Genomic DNA, 15,370 nt, shown 5'->3' on the forward strand with positions numbered 1-15,370 from the left:
GACGACCATCACAGGACCATGCACCTGCCAAGACAAGGGTTTAGAAAATCATGCATGAGAAATGAAGCCAAGATAAACCAGTGGAGTTTAGATATCTGAACTAGGAGACCCAGAGAATATCTGTCTGTTACATGTTTGTAGAACGTTTTTTGTCATCTGCTCTTTTGCTCCTGCATCGTGTTCCTTTTCTTTCCCCATCCCCCACTGCCCCACACAACCCACACAGAACGATTCCCATCATAGATTTTAAAAAGCAGGACACAGTGACAGCTATTAGGAAGGATAGCTGACAGCGCTAGGAGACAGAGCTATGAACAATTTGCTGATATTCTTCCAGAAATGTGTTGTTTGGGATGGAGTGCCATTGCTGTCTGCAACACTTACAACAAAGAATTGTCTTCCCTTTAGACCAGAGTTCTGTCTTCCTCCTTCCTATTTTCATTCATCCCGCACTCCCACCCCAGCCCACATCCCCAACAGGAGAAACAGTAAGGAAGAAAAATCTGGGAGGGTCACAGGTACCCAAGACAGGGCATCAAGCGGGTGATGTGAAAATGCTCAACATGTGAATTGAGTGTAGCTGCAAGTTAGAGGTGCGTAAGGCAGGTCCCTCAACCCCATACCCAGGGACTGTGTTGGGAGCATATTGCCTTTTCTTCTTTAACCTCACATATTAAGCACCCTTACATGCTTGGCAATGTGGTAGCTCGAAAGAACCGAACATGAGTTACGCTGATATGTGCCTGCCTTTGTGTTTGGGAGAATAAGGGGTGGTGAGGCCCCGTTAACACCCAACTACTGAAGCCCAGGTGTGTAAATGGTAGGGTCAGACGGTATCCACCGAGTCCTCCTTCTACATTCAGTCTTAGGAAGAAATTCCTATGTAAGTTGAGACCTGAAGGATGAGTAGCTGTTAGGTGAAACTGCAGGGGGGTGCTGGGGGATTGATATGGGGCTCCCCTGGTAAATTGAAGACCCAGGGAACGACAGTGTGAACTTTCTGGGGACAAAGAACGGGCTGGAGGTACTTGGCACGACAGGAGGCATCTGTTGTACTGACTTTTGAATGTGGGTGATCCCACCAGCGTTCAGCCTCCCATTGTGTTTCGCCAAATCTCAGCTCTTTTAAGGCTCTTGTGCTCCTTACAGGTAGGATCCAGACTTTTAGCAATTTGTATGTTATCAAAGAATCCAACACAGTTTCCTTCTAAAGTGTAAGTCAAGGTATAAGTCAAATAAGCCTAAGTTAGGAAACCCTTTTTTTCTTTTTGGCATTTTGCTCTCAAGCTGCTGTGCTTATTAATCCTTCTAGGCATTTCTGTCAACAAAAGATAAGAAATTGGCATTTTCTCATTAGTTTAGTGGTTAAGTTTTTTCTTTTAAGATTTATTTATTTATTCATGAGAGAGACACACACACACACAGAGAGGCAGAGACACAGGCAGAGGGAGAAGCAGGCTCCATGCAGGGAGCCCGACGTGGGACTCGATCCTGGGTCTCCAGAATCACGCCCTGGGCTGAAGGCAAGTGCTAAACCGCTGAGCCACCCAGACTGCCCCTCTAGTGGCTAAGTTTTGGATTTGCTGGCAGACTTTGATCCGACTGGAGAAGAGGGGTCTTTTTAGTCTATGTCTATTATCCATTTTGGGAGCACTGCGCGATGTGTTTGGAAAAAACTGACTTTTCAGTATTCTCAGTCACTTCCTGTGGTAGATAGCATCCAAGTAGGGTGAGCAAGTTATAGATCAGGTGGTTGCCAAGCTGATCTGTTGACTTTCTCATAACGTGGCTCTTGTCTTCTGTAGTCACATTGAAAGGAGTGACCTTCCTGGCTTAGGCCCTGAGGGAGGGTATCCAAAGTTTCCATGTTTTTGTCCAATGTGTTTTTTTAGAATTGGGCCCATAACTAAGGTTGATTGTATTCATTTGTTGCCAGCAAATAACAGTAGCTCTACTATTTCCATCTGTTATCACTGCTTTTAGACCATTCTAATTAAATCTTCCAGTCATCGGTTTTTGAATGAATGATGTTTTGTGGCATTTGGAAAATCTGTCACATAAACTTTTTGGCTGCAGCTGATACATTCGCTTTGTGCTGTTCCGTGCTAAAAAGTTGCACCTCTCAGTATTTTTAGCAGCTAAGAACAGTTTCTGAGTGTGAAAGAGGTTGGTTTGCCCCCTGGGTGGGCTTTGGGCTCCTTTGGTTTGTGATTGTTCATGGCGGGTTGGCCAAGTCTTGGCAAAGCTGCTAAGCACTCGTGTCGTTTGTTTTGCTCTTGAAGATGCAGTAAATGATAGTGCTGAGAGTTGAATGGTGCTCTAAGGTATAATTTCTAATAACTCAGAAAGTTTATTTTGGAAGGATGGAAGGGGGTCTTTCATGTGGTTTCAATCATCATTTTAGTTTTCTTCTAGGCAATGAAATGCCTAAAATAAATCTCATTCTGGCTCCCTGTGAGAGATGTGACAGGCATAACAAAGAATGGGATTGTGAATTATTGTGACATGGAAAATTGCGACATCTGTACATTTCCAGAAAACAATGTGTAGATATTAGAAACCCACAGACTTTATTCAGATCCCAACTTCTGCTTGTTTCCTGTGTTACCCTGCCAGGTTAGTTCACTTCTCTGAGACCTTCATTTACTCTCTTGTGAATACATATACTGCCTAACTCTCAGGTTGTTCTGCTGTTTAGTGAGATGTATGAAGAGTACCTGGAGGATAATAGCCATTGCGTGAATGATAGCCAGAGTGAAAAGATGCTCTCCTTCATTAGTCATGAGGGAGATGCCAGTTAAGACCACAATGGGATACCAGAACAGTATCAGAGGGTTGACACAAAAAAGACAGATAATAGTAACTGTTGGTGAGATGTAGAGGAACTAGACCCCTCACGCACTGCAGGTGGGAATGTAAGATAGCTGCCTAGGAAGACAGAGTGGAGACTCCTCAAGAAGCTAAACATTGAGTCACCATATGCTTAGCACTTCCACCCCTGGGTACGTACCCAAGAAATAAAGACATATGTTCACTGAAAGATCTGCATGCAAATATTCATAGCAGCCTTGTTCACAATAGCCCAAACAAGGAAACAACCCAGATGAATGGATAAGCAAAATGTGGAGTATCCATTCAATGGAATAGCATTCAGCACTAACAGTGAGTGAACTGCTGATACAGTCAACAGCATAGATGGACAGAATTTAGACATAAAAGGCTCTAAGTCGTATGATTTCATTTAATTGAACCTTGTGGAAAAAGCAAGACAAAGCTAAAGGACGATCAGTTTGCCTGGGGCTGGGGTAGGAGCTAAAATTGACTGCAGAAGGACAAGAGAGAACATTTTGGGGTAATGGAAATGTTCTAAAATGGGATTGTGGTGTTGAATGCACAAGGCATATAAAATTCTAAAAACTTGCCAAACCGTGCATTGAAAATGGGTGACTTTTATGGTTTTGATACCGTGATTTATACTAAGAAATACATATTTGGTTTTCATCCCAGTAAAGGCATCTGTTGTTATATTAATGACTTGACTTTTGGAAAGCACCTAAGGATGGGGAGGCTGGTTGCCTGGAGAACCAACCATATGATGAGAGGGTTGGAATTTTCAGGCCTACTCCTGATTCCTTGGGAGGGGAGAGGGGCTGGAGGTTGAGTGATTTACCAGTGGTCGAGGATTTAATCAATAATGCCTATGCAGTGAAGACTCCATAAAAACACAAAAGGACTGAGTTCAGAGAACTTCCAGGTTGGTGAACACATAGAGATTTAGGGAGAGTAGTGTGTTCAGAGGGTATGGAAGCTTCATGCCCCTTCCTTTTATCTTGCCCTGTGCATCTTTTCCATCTGGCTGTTCCTGAGTTATATCTTTTTATAATAAACCAGTGATCTAGTGAGTAGGATGTTTTTCTGAGTTCTGTGGGCTACTTTAGAAAATTAATGGAACCTAAGGAGGGGGTTGTGGGAACCTCTTATCCATAGCCAGTAGATCAGAAGCCCAAGTGACAACTGGTGTCTGAAGCGGGGAAGGGGCACTCTTGTAGGACTATGAGATCTAATGCAGTCTCCTGGTACATAGTGTCTGAACTGAGTTAAATTGTAGGATACCCAGCTGGTGTCACAGAGTTACTTGGTGGTGTGGGGAAAATCCCCACACACCTGGTGTCAAAAGTGTTGTGAGTATGGTTGTCCTGTGAGAGTAATGGAGAAATATAGGAGTGTAAGTTTTCCAACATAATGGTGTATAAATTAAACCTTGTATTGAGCAAGAACTTGGATCACATGACTGTCCTAGAAATTATGCATTATGTTGATAATTGTTTTAAAGAATAGCATGGTTCTCAGAACTCTTGTGTTCTAGTGACATGACTAGGAATGCCTGTGTACCTAAGTGTTTGGAGTCTGTCAGTGGATCCCATCTTTTACACTAATTTAGGACTCATATGCCCTTTGCATCGTGGTATAATGCTTGATTATTGTTAGAAGAATTTAAGGCTGAGGTAAAGAGATTTTTGCAGAGTAACCCAAAAGAAATCACACTGTCCCGGGATCCCTGGGTGGCGCAGCGGTTTGGCGCCTGCCTTTGGCCCAGGGCGCGATCCTGGAGACCCGGGATCGAGTCCCACATTGGGCTCCCGGTGCATGGAGCCTGCTTCTCCCTCTGCCTGTGTCTCTGTCTCTGTCTCTCTCTCTCTGTGACTATCATAAATAAATAAAAATTAAAAAAAAAAAAAAAGGAAATCACACTGTCCCAAAATAACACTATAAATTTAGGCTTGTATTGTTCCATTTTTCCTATAAATACATATTTGTTTTTACATTGTTAAAAGTAAATGTATGTGATGTGTTTTAAAATGACCGCATAAAATGAACATTTTTTTCATGATGTTAGACTTTTTATAAATCCAGTTTTAATCGCTGGCTGTACGAGAATCGTTCCAGTACACCCTTTCTAGCCTTGTGTATTATTTTTCACAAACTTTGTTCATCTGTTACTTTTTATTTAATTTGTAGTAGGATAATGTTCACTTTTGTTAACCAATTACATTTTCCTCATTCTAAATGTTTCTTTATGCGTACTCTCCACTTCTTTATTGGGTGATAAGTGATCTGCATTTTAAGGTAAAATTTGACAGAAATTTAGAAACAAAATGTTCCATACAGAAGTTACATAGACAAAACTTGGAAACTTGGTTGCCAAAATGAGTAATGAAAAAAACCCTCTCTAATGCCACCAAAACCATAATTTATTGTCATTACTTTGGAATATATCTTTATATATTATTTCCTTTGTACTGTCTTGTATAACAACTGTATGCTATCGCGGTTTTGCTATTTTATTGGCTTTATTTTTCTTAGCAAAATGCTGCCATACAATTGTATATTTTTCTAGAATCTAATGGAATATGCCAACTAGTAGATTTTTGGATGTATTATAATTTTGTTAATCAAATCTTAAGTTAGGTGCATTTCAAAGTTTTTTTGATATATATTGAAAATTGTCTTCCTGAGACATTATATTTTTAACACTATTATGTGATCATGTCTTTTCCCTCATGCCCTCATCAACAGTTGATACTAGTATTTTTTAAACAATTTGATAGCTAAAACCATAGAATTATACTTTACATTTATTTGATTACTCGTGAATTTTACCTTTTGAAATAGTTTTATTGACCTTTTGTGTTTCTTTGAAGAATTGTCATATCTGTTTTTTATTTTTTTCTTGTTGGGATTTTTTAATCTTTTTCATATTGGATTATATAAGCTATTTATTGCTTAAAGATATTAAATTTACTATATTTGAGTAGTTTCCTCTATTTTATGCCTTTTAATTTTGGTTATCGATTTATTTTCATTTCCTAGAGATAAGGATTTTTACCCACATGCATTAAGGACCTTGACTAAGCTCCCCTACCATTCTTCTGTTAAAAACTAAGGCAGATAAAGCTAACAGGGAAACTTTATTCAGGATAAGTTATAAGAATCCACAGATTTTTTCCTAGGGATATGTAACTGGGCCAGATTTGTGTCTTGTAGTCTACATGCCCCCAGAATCTTTAAGATGTTCATAGTGCTACATCTCTAATGGTTATTTGCTGGCAAAGAATAATGGCTGATTAGTTTCTTCTGTAAGACACTAGGGGATCTTTTATTTCTGTTGTTTAAAGAGTTTCTCAGCTTGCTTTCCTTTAATAAACGATGCTTGTGAGAAGCCTCATACTTATTTCTAAAAAAAATCAAGGTTCCTTGGAGATAGATGTTCCTGAAAAAGAGAATGTCTATATGCCCAAGGATTAAGTAATTAGCACTTAGGAAATTGATTAAAATTCCAATACAGGAATTTTTATTCCTGTTTTACTCCAGAATGTTTACTCCTATTTATTCTCTGAAATTCATAGACCTTGATATAATTACCTGCTACTCCCTCCATAAATTCTTGCTTGGTCTTCAGGAAGGACCGGCTGCACTCTGCCTCTGTCCCTGGTCCTGAGCACCAGCCCTGCCAGCATCCAGGAGGCTGCCTCTTTGTTCAGAGTCTGAGCTGAGTCTAACTGCCCACCATAATTTGGCTGGCACTGAATGCGGCCTAGATCCTAGGGCGTGTGTGTCAAGTTTAGTTTTGATGATGTGAAAGCAGCACCGCGGCGCAGCAGGGCATCTTTCCCCTTTGACAAAGAGAGTCATCAAACTGATCCTCCTACGGCCTTCCCACCATTTTGAAGCAAGTTGTGGACTTATTTGTACAGGACATACTAGTGAAATAGGTTAAAAAAAAAAAAAAAAAAAGAACCCTTGCTTTCCAGGTGTCTGTGGGATTAGTTCTGTTAGTGAAATGCTAGGTTGCCAGTTTGCTATTCATTTAAAGATCCTACTCCACCTCCCTCTGAACAGGAGGAGAAAGGGTGGAATTTTGATGAAATCCATAGTGTTTTGAATCCTTCACTCGTGTGTCCCAAAGTCATAGGCAGCTTCAGTTCTCTTAGAGCTGACTGTGTGTTATGTGGTGCAACCTTCTTTTACCTTGGATTAGGAAAAGGATGTGCCATTTATTAAACCCTGGCATGTGGGACCTCCTATATGTAGCACAGATAGATATAGAATAATTTATGTCAGTGTGAGGATTACTGTTGGGGATTAGCAAGGATTTGTTCTTTGGGCTTATTTAGATCCTGGCTAAATATGGATGACTATATTTAGGAGAGCTCAGCCAAATTTGTAGATATCCTAGTCCTTGAATAATAGATCAGTGGGATTTTTCCCTGACTACAGACGTCTTACAAACCTTTTCCGTCTAAATCTTAGATTACCCTCGAATGAATTGCTCTTTACAGTAGGTGTTTTCTGCATATTCTGCTTTGTAATAACAATCCTGCATATTCTGCTTTGTTAATAATTTATAAACTTCATGTTGCTGTTCTTTATGATCTCCTTGAGAAATAGATGGTCATGCTTATTATTATTACTTTCATTATACACATAGAAGGAGTATTACCTTATAAGTGGCTTGAGGACCTCCTGTTTGCCCAGAACCATAAAGCACCCTGGCTGTAGAGGGTGCCCCATCAGGAACAGAGAGCAGTGGACCTGATTTTTCCTAAAAAATATATTTTGTTTCAGTAGATGGTCAGTGCTTGAGAAAACTATGGTAGTGTCATGGTAGTAACAGTGGTAGAGTGGGTTGGCCTACTTTTAGGGTGGACATAACCCTGAAGGTGTTTTTTTTCCCTTAGTTTATATTGTTAGATTTTTTTTTAATTTTTATTTTTTAGAGAGGGGGCTTATTTGTTTTAGGGAGGTTTTGGAAAACTAAATACTTAGAATCTTTGTCCTCAAGAGGTTTGGAACTAGTGCTTCTTTGTAGATGATAGGTAATCACAGTAAAATGGGTCTTAGAAGTCATTTGTTGCAGAGAATTAAGAAAGCTTGACTCAGGGCACACACTTAGAGATAGAATTGCTGGCTGGGTGTGAGATTCAGTGAACTGTACCCTGATCTGGCCAGACATTTGCTGCTTTCAATCTCAGTTACTTTGTAAAGCCATCTTATACATTCAGCAGGGAAGGGAATCTGTCCTGTTTTACAAATGAGAAGGCTGAGGTCCAGACTGCTAGCACCATGGCCGATAAGTTCTCAGAATGAGAACCCAGCATTCTAGGTTTTGATCAATTTTTCTTCTGTGGGATGGATCCGTCCATTCCCCTTGCTTTGGGTGCTCTTTCCAGTGGACCCTAGCATAGTGCTGTCCTCATACCACCCCTCTGCTTGCTCATGAGGTCACTTCTGAGAGCCCACCATTGTCTGGGAATGCTCTGGAAGCCCCCTCCCCTTACTCATCCCTCACAAACTCCAATTTGGACCGCATGTCCAAAGCCCCAGCTCTCTGGCTCTGCCCTGATTCCTTATGCTTATGCTAAATTTGGGGATTGGAATTGCTAGGGTTTGTTGGTAGGCTTCCACTTGGCAGAACCTGGCTCTCGCCCATGGGTGGTTTGTAGCAAGGATCTTCCTTTCCATCTCCTGCCCTGTGGAACCTAATCTTCAGTCCTCCTGTCAGGCTCTTGGATTGATGTGGAAGCTGACTTTGACACCTAGGGCTCAGTGAACAAGCATTTAGTGAAGGAAAGGCTCAACAGTGAAAATTACCAGGACTTCTTAGTCCTCATTCAGTGTTTCAGTTGATACTGAAATATGTGACACTGTATTCTTCCTACTACCCGGCTGTAAAATGGAATAATACCCCATCTAACTTGTACGTGAAGTATAGTATGTGTTATTCAGTGTTAACATTCCTTACAAGAAAGCTGTTGTAAACGTCCAGCTACCAAAAATAATGAAGAAGTTACTTGGATATTTGCGAATTTCAAAAGCATAAACTAATTTCAAGTAATGATAAAATGAAACTGTGTTTTAGTGGTAGGTAGCTCAGTTCTAAAGGTGTTTTCTGTTTCAGGAAATGTGACCATAAAATTTTCTTAAGAGAATCCTTTGTGAAGGAACAGAGGTTGATGTTTTTCAAAATAAGGTCTTACCCGAGTAGCTTAGTGGAAAATGGTAAAAGGTGATTGTTAACTATCTGTGAACAAAAGTAACGGACAAGGAGGTGTCAGTGCTTTCCGTGAATATCCTGGCAACAGTTCCAGAAATAGAGCTGTGAGGTCAGAGGGAGAATAGGATGGAGGTGGTGTCCGTGACATCTGAGGGCGCTGGGAGGGGTGTGAAGAGAGAGTGTTCTCCCCACATTTCTTGTGAGACTCTTCGAATTTCCCAGCTACCTGCTCTGTTTGCTTGCTTCTGGCAAAGCCAGTGGCATGTGCATGTATAGTCTTTAGTAAGTCTTTTTTGGTCTGAGAAGAGGAAATTAAAAAGAAAATCCTTTTTAACTTAATATTTTCAACATGAAAAGCCTGATCCAAAAATCACACTATATGAAAAAGTACACACAGAGAAATCTCTGCTCTCTCCCAGAGGGTAAACATTTTCACTAGTTTTTACTGTACCTTTCCTATGATTCTGTTTGTAAGAAATTAAACAAATGTGCAATTTTCCTTTTCCATAAAAAGTAGCATACAGACACACACTTTTGCATATTATTCTTTTGGTTAACACTGCATCTTAGAAATTATGTCATGCTGTTTTTAAAGGACGTCATTCTTGTTGGCCACGTCATGTGGATTTCCCATGGCTTATATAATCAGCCTGCTGTGAGTGGGTATTTGTGTCATTTCCAGGATTTTGCTGTTAGAAATAATGCCATGATAGATAGCCTTGTGCATATGATGTTTCATGTTTGTGGAAAGATAATCAGTGTTTTTAATTAATTTTTTAAAGATTTTATTTATTTATTCATGAGAGACAGAGAGAGAGAGAGGGAGGCAGAGATAGGCAGAGGGAGAAGCAGGCTCCTTGGAGGGAGCCTGATGCGGGACTTGATCCCAGGACCCTGGGAACATGACCTGAGTCGAAGGCAGATGCTCAACCACTGAGCCACCCAGGTGTTCTGATAATCAGTGGTTAAAGCGAAATAACATTGATGGTTTTCCAGATACTGCCAAATTTCCTCCCCAAGAGCCATGTATGAGAGTGTCTGGGAGTTGTGCTGTCTGTAGCAATTCAGGGCTTTTATATACCCTGTTGTAGTTCTGAAGCTCATACACACTCCCATAGATCCCATGCACACATCCGTGTACGTCACGTACCCCCACAACACGGGCAGCTGGGTGTCAAGGAGGTCACGGAAGCCTACCTTTCCCAGGGTCTGTCTCCCTGTTGGTGGCAAATCTGGAAGCAGGATCCTGTGCCTTGGTCTCGTTCCCTTTCTGCCATCCTGTAGTCGTAGGACAGTTTGGGGAGAGTCGAGCGTCAAGTTCTAAGAAAGTGTGCCCGTCTCCAGTAGAAACATATCTAACATGCTACCTGGAAGAACGACCTGGTTTCTCAGCTTATAATAGGGGACTCTAGCGAACTGAATTGTAATTTAGGGCAGAGACCTGAAATTGCTCTTCCTTGCCAAAATAAATTGATTTCTTCAGCTGTCTGAACTTCATTTCTTGAACTGGGCAGGAACTAACGTAGTCTAAATTAAACTCATTTTCCATTAATAAAACTGTGTCAATTCAGGCCACCTGAGTGTGCTTCTGAGTGTCTAACGCACATTAAAAACAAACAAACAGTGTTTCACACTCTTTTCATAACCCATCTGATTTAGCTAGCGTAACACATAATATCTGCATTCACCTTTCCCTTGGCACTCTGCTCTAGAGTTGGCGTCTGCTTCTGAAACTTCCTTATAGCCGTTGGGAAGACTGTTGCAGGAGGGTATTGCCATACACCTGCTAGGGCTGGGAAAGGCAGAGGAAGGATGCCCGGGTATGGGGGTTGGGGTGGCGGTGGGAGATTGGTGAGACACTTAGCCCCTGCCTTGCCCAAAGAAAGCTTTGTTTTCTTTTCTTTTCTTTCTTTCTTTTTTTTTTTTTGAAAGCTTTGTTTTCACTATGCCTTTCCCTGTTTTCCTGCTGGTTGCTTTGCAAAGCACTATAATACTTCGAAAGTATTGTTTGTACATAGGGTCCAGTGAACTGGATCACAAATGTAGGAAATTGTGAATTTAAAAAAATGATAGCACAAGCTAAAGAATTTTAGAAAAATCTTGTTCAGGTGCATAGAGTGTTTCTGCTTGGAGCAGAAACCCAGAGACCAGGGCACTTAGTCTCAGCTGTTGATGTGGGAGGTAGTTAGTGCCCCAGGGTCTCATTACACCTGTTCTGCTTTCCAGGATGTCAAGTGTCAGACTTCCTAGGGAAGCTCTGGGGAGGCTTCTGTTGTCTTTCCTTGCCCGCTTCCTCCCTGTTTCTCCTCCCCCGGAATGAGGGCATTGATGCTGGCCAGTGAAACCTGATTTACAAAGGCGGGCAGATGCAGATCCCCAGTGGGTGACTGGATTTGAATATGGACTTTGGAATATACTGAAATATAAAGATCTGGAAATACTAAAACTGGGAGAGGGGAATAGCTTTCAAAAATGAAAGGTGGAAAATGGAAATATTTGTAGTATTTTATTTTTAGTGTATTTTAGATATTTGAAGTATGGTACCATATGAGTTTTTAAAAATGGATTGTCTTTGGTTTACCTTTTTAATGAATTGGTCATGCCCTTGTATTTAGGGATATAAAAGGTTAGAAAAATGATCAGGAAGTAGATGTTTTCCTCCCTTTTAAAAAATTAAAGAAATTAACATTTCTTTAACAATCAATTAATTAATTAATTAATCAACAATTAATTATTTAATTAATTAATCCTGTTTTTAAAGAAATTAACAATCGTGGGGGTGGATCTCCCACTGATTCTTTGTCTCTCCTAACCCTCTGCGTTTCACACTTCAAGGTCTATCAACTCACCCATATTTGTGCCTTTTTGTCAGATGTTCTTAACAATACACAGATGACTTTCCATTGACAAAGTTTTTATTCCTTCTGTTTTCAGTGCACAGAGGCCAAAAAACATTGCTGGTATTTTGAAGGACTCTATCCAACATATTATATGTAAGTATTTGCATTTTTCTATTGGTTTGATTTGTGGTCACATCTTTCTCTGGGAATTATTTCTTTCAGAGGCAATAGGACTTTTTTAGGATGGGTGAAACTCAGTCCAGGGAGGCCTTCACCCTTGGTTTCACCAGCCTCTGCTCATGAATGTGCAGGTGACCTCTCTAAGGACACAGCTTGTGCGGACCACCTCCTTTGAGGACAGCGTGAAATACCAGGTGCTTTGTTCTGGGATACATATCCACTCATCCATAATTGGACAAAAGGAGCAAGATGTCTTAGGAGGGCCAGGGTGATGTTGGTTTATACACATTTTCCTAGGGAAAGGGAGAAAATGTAGTAAGAGTAGAATTTTGAACTTGAGCAGGATAGGAAAAAACCCTTACATCAATTGCTGTGTGTGTGTGTGTGTGTGTGTGTGTTTTGACAGTGGTCAAAAAGATCACCCGGGCCTGGGACCCTCCCTAGACAGGGGACAGTCAGCCTTTCATGGCCCTTGGCTTAGAGCAGGTTATGCTTCTTCCAGTGCCCTGGGTGCCTGCTGGTGTTACTCTGATTAAAGCATTATTGTATTTAACTCCTGTCGTTTTCTGTATTTTTTTTTTTTTTTTTTTAATGTCTGCTGAGTTAGCCCCTGGCTATGCTGAACACCTGCCTAAGTAGTCAGATTAACTCTCCGGGTTATCAGTTATTCTTTTTATTGTGTTTTGAAGTTCTGTAGGCTTTGAGAGGAATGCTCCACTCCACACCAATTTTTTCTAGAAAGTATTATTTTTGACAGTACATTTTGTAAAACATGAGATCATTCAGTAATGTATATAATTGCATTATGGCAGAAACACTGTATATTTTATCTATAGGGAGATTGGACAGGAGATACATACTAGTAACAACGAATGTTACTTCTTAATTGGCCAACATGTACATTTTTATTTCCTGCCATTCGTCGAGAATTTCTTTTTCTTTTTTTTCTAGATTTTATTTATTTACTCATGAGAGACACAGAGAGAGAGGCAGAGACATAGGCAGACAGAGAAGCAGGCTCCTCATAGGGAGCCCAATGTGGGACTTGACCCCCTGACCGGTTTCGCGTCCTGAGCCAAAAGCAGACGCTCAACTGCTGAGCCATCCAGGCATTCCTTTTTCTTTATTTTTTTTAAAGATTTTTATTTATTTATTTATGAGAGACACACAGAGAGAGGCAGAGACACAGGCAGAGGGAGAAGCAGGCTCCATGTGGGGAGCCTGATGTGAGACTCAATTCCGGGACTCTGGGATCACACCCTGAGCTAAAGGCAGACACGCCATCGCTGAGCCACCGAGATGTCCCTCTTGAGGAATTTCTGATCTGAAAGAGACCAGAATAGGAGGAGGATGGTCACCTGCCTGTGAATGGGGACACACTGACAAGCAGGGGTTCCCAGTGCCCCACAGTGCAGAGTTCTGGCTGAAGGCCTCTGCAGCTGCAAAAAGACAAAACCCACTTGGAAAAATTGGTTAAGCAGTTAACCAACTGAGCCACCCAGGCGCCCCTGAAAACAGATCTTTCTCAAATTGTTTTGTAGATCCGCTAATGAACCATTTCCTGTTTTTAAAATATATTTATTTATTTTAGAGAGAGAGCAGGTACATGCACACATGCAGGTGAGTGTGTGAGCGGGAGGTGGGGCAGGGGGAGAGGGAGACAGAATCCCAAGAAGATTCCCTGCTGAGTATGAAGCCCAAGTTGGGTTCAATCTCACAACCCTAAGATCGTGACCTGAGCCAAAGTCAAGAGTTGGTCTCCTAACCCACTGAGCCACCACCCAGGTGCTCCTATTTTCTGTTTTTTTTAAGGTTGGGAGTTGGAAGTCATTGCCATTCTTGTGTTTACTTGTTTGTTTAATCCTTTATTCACTTACTTATTCCCTGTATTTGGAAAGGGGTTTTTGTATGACAGAGAGCAGAGACAAGCCCTGTTCTTGTCTTTAGTGTGGTTGGTCTGCTGGTTTGGATTCCTCTCAGCTCTCTTTACCAGTGGTGAGGAGGGTTCTAAAAATTAGAAAGTATGTACGTATGTATTTTTAATTTTACTTGTTTATTCATGAGAGGCAGAGAGAAAGAGAGAGAGAGAGAGGCAGAGACACAGGCAGAGAGAGAGAAGCAGGCTCCATGCAGGGAGCCCGATGTGGGACTCGATCCCGGGTCTCCAGGATCATGCCCTGGGCCGAAGGCAGGGGCTAAACCACTGAGCCACCCAGGGATCCCCAAAAAATTAGAAAGTAAAATCACTCTATTATTAGGGTGCTGAAGCTAATATAAAAAGTGATAATAGTAATATTGAGAATTTTACTACAGCCTAGGCATTGTCCTATACCCCTTACATGAATTAATGCCATTTAACTCCACAGCCACTTGAAAACCCGAGCCATACACACTAGTCTTCGTGATCTGACCTCTGGTCTCTCTGTCCCCTTCACCTGAATCCACACCTGTGTTAATGCTCTTCTGAACCATTGCACATTCTTTCTGTTTTACCCAGCTTTCTTGAGATATAATTGATGTATAACATTGTATAAATTTAAAGTGTTGATCTGAGATATATTATAAACTACCACCATAAGCTTTAGCTGACATCTCCATTGGATCCCATAATTGCTTCTTCTTCTTTTGTGGTGAGAACACTTAGATTTACCGTCTTAGCAACTTGAAAGTCTATAATGCAGTACTGTTAGCTATAAAAACCAGGCTATACTTCACATCTCCAGAACTTACTCATCTTACTACTGGGAATTTTTGCTCTTTGACCCATGTCTCCTCAGGCTCTGGCAGCCACTATTTTACTGTCTCTGACTTTGGCTTTCTTGGATTCCACACGTAAGAGAGAGCGGACAGTGTTGTCTTCCTCCGACTTATTTCACTTACCATAATGCCCTCAAGGTACATCTGTGTTGTTGCAAATGCAAGAACTTCCCTCTTTCTTGTGGGTAAATAATATTTCATTTTGTGTGTACATCTTATTTAGGTTGCTTCCGTATCATAGCTATTGTGGATGATGCTGCAGTGAACACAGGACTGCAGGTATCTCTTCAAGATCCTATTTTCCTTTCCTTTCCATGTTTACCTAAAGGTGGGGATTGCTGGATCATATATTCTGATTTTATTTTTAACTTTTTGAGGACTCTCCTTTTTTTTTTAAAGATTTTATTTATTAATGAAAGACACAGAGAGAGAGAGGCAGAGACACAGGCAGAGGGAGAAGCAGGATCCATGCAGGGAGCCTAATGCGGGACTCGATCCTAGACCCTGGGATCACGCCCTGAGCCAAAGGCAGCCACTC

At 41.1% G+C, this 15,370-nt stretch overlaps 1 protein-coding gene across 2 annotated transcripts in view; it reads left to right on the forward strand.

The window, feature by feature from the left end:
- VOPP1 (VOPP1 WW domain binding protein) overlaps window positions 1-15,370 on the forward strand; it is a 99,512-nt gene that overhangs the window by 37,855 nt on the left and 46,287 nt on the right. For both annotated transcript variants that reach the window (XM_072791685.1, XM_072791686.1), the window contains exon 2: window positions 11,990-12,048. In XM_072791685.1, coding sequence (XP_072647786.1) covers window positions 11,990-12,048 — 59 coding nt within the window. The remainder of the gene's footprint in view (window positions 1-11,989; window positions 12,049-15,370) is intronic.

The sequence above is a fragment of the Canis lupus genome, chromosome 21, assembly GCF_048164855.1.
Source record: "Canis lupus baileyi chromosome 21, mCanLup2.hap1, whole genome shotgun sequence".
In the NCBI taxonomy this organism is placed as follows: Eukaryota; Metazoa; Chordata; class Mammalia; order Carnivora; family Canidae; genus Canis; species Canis lupus.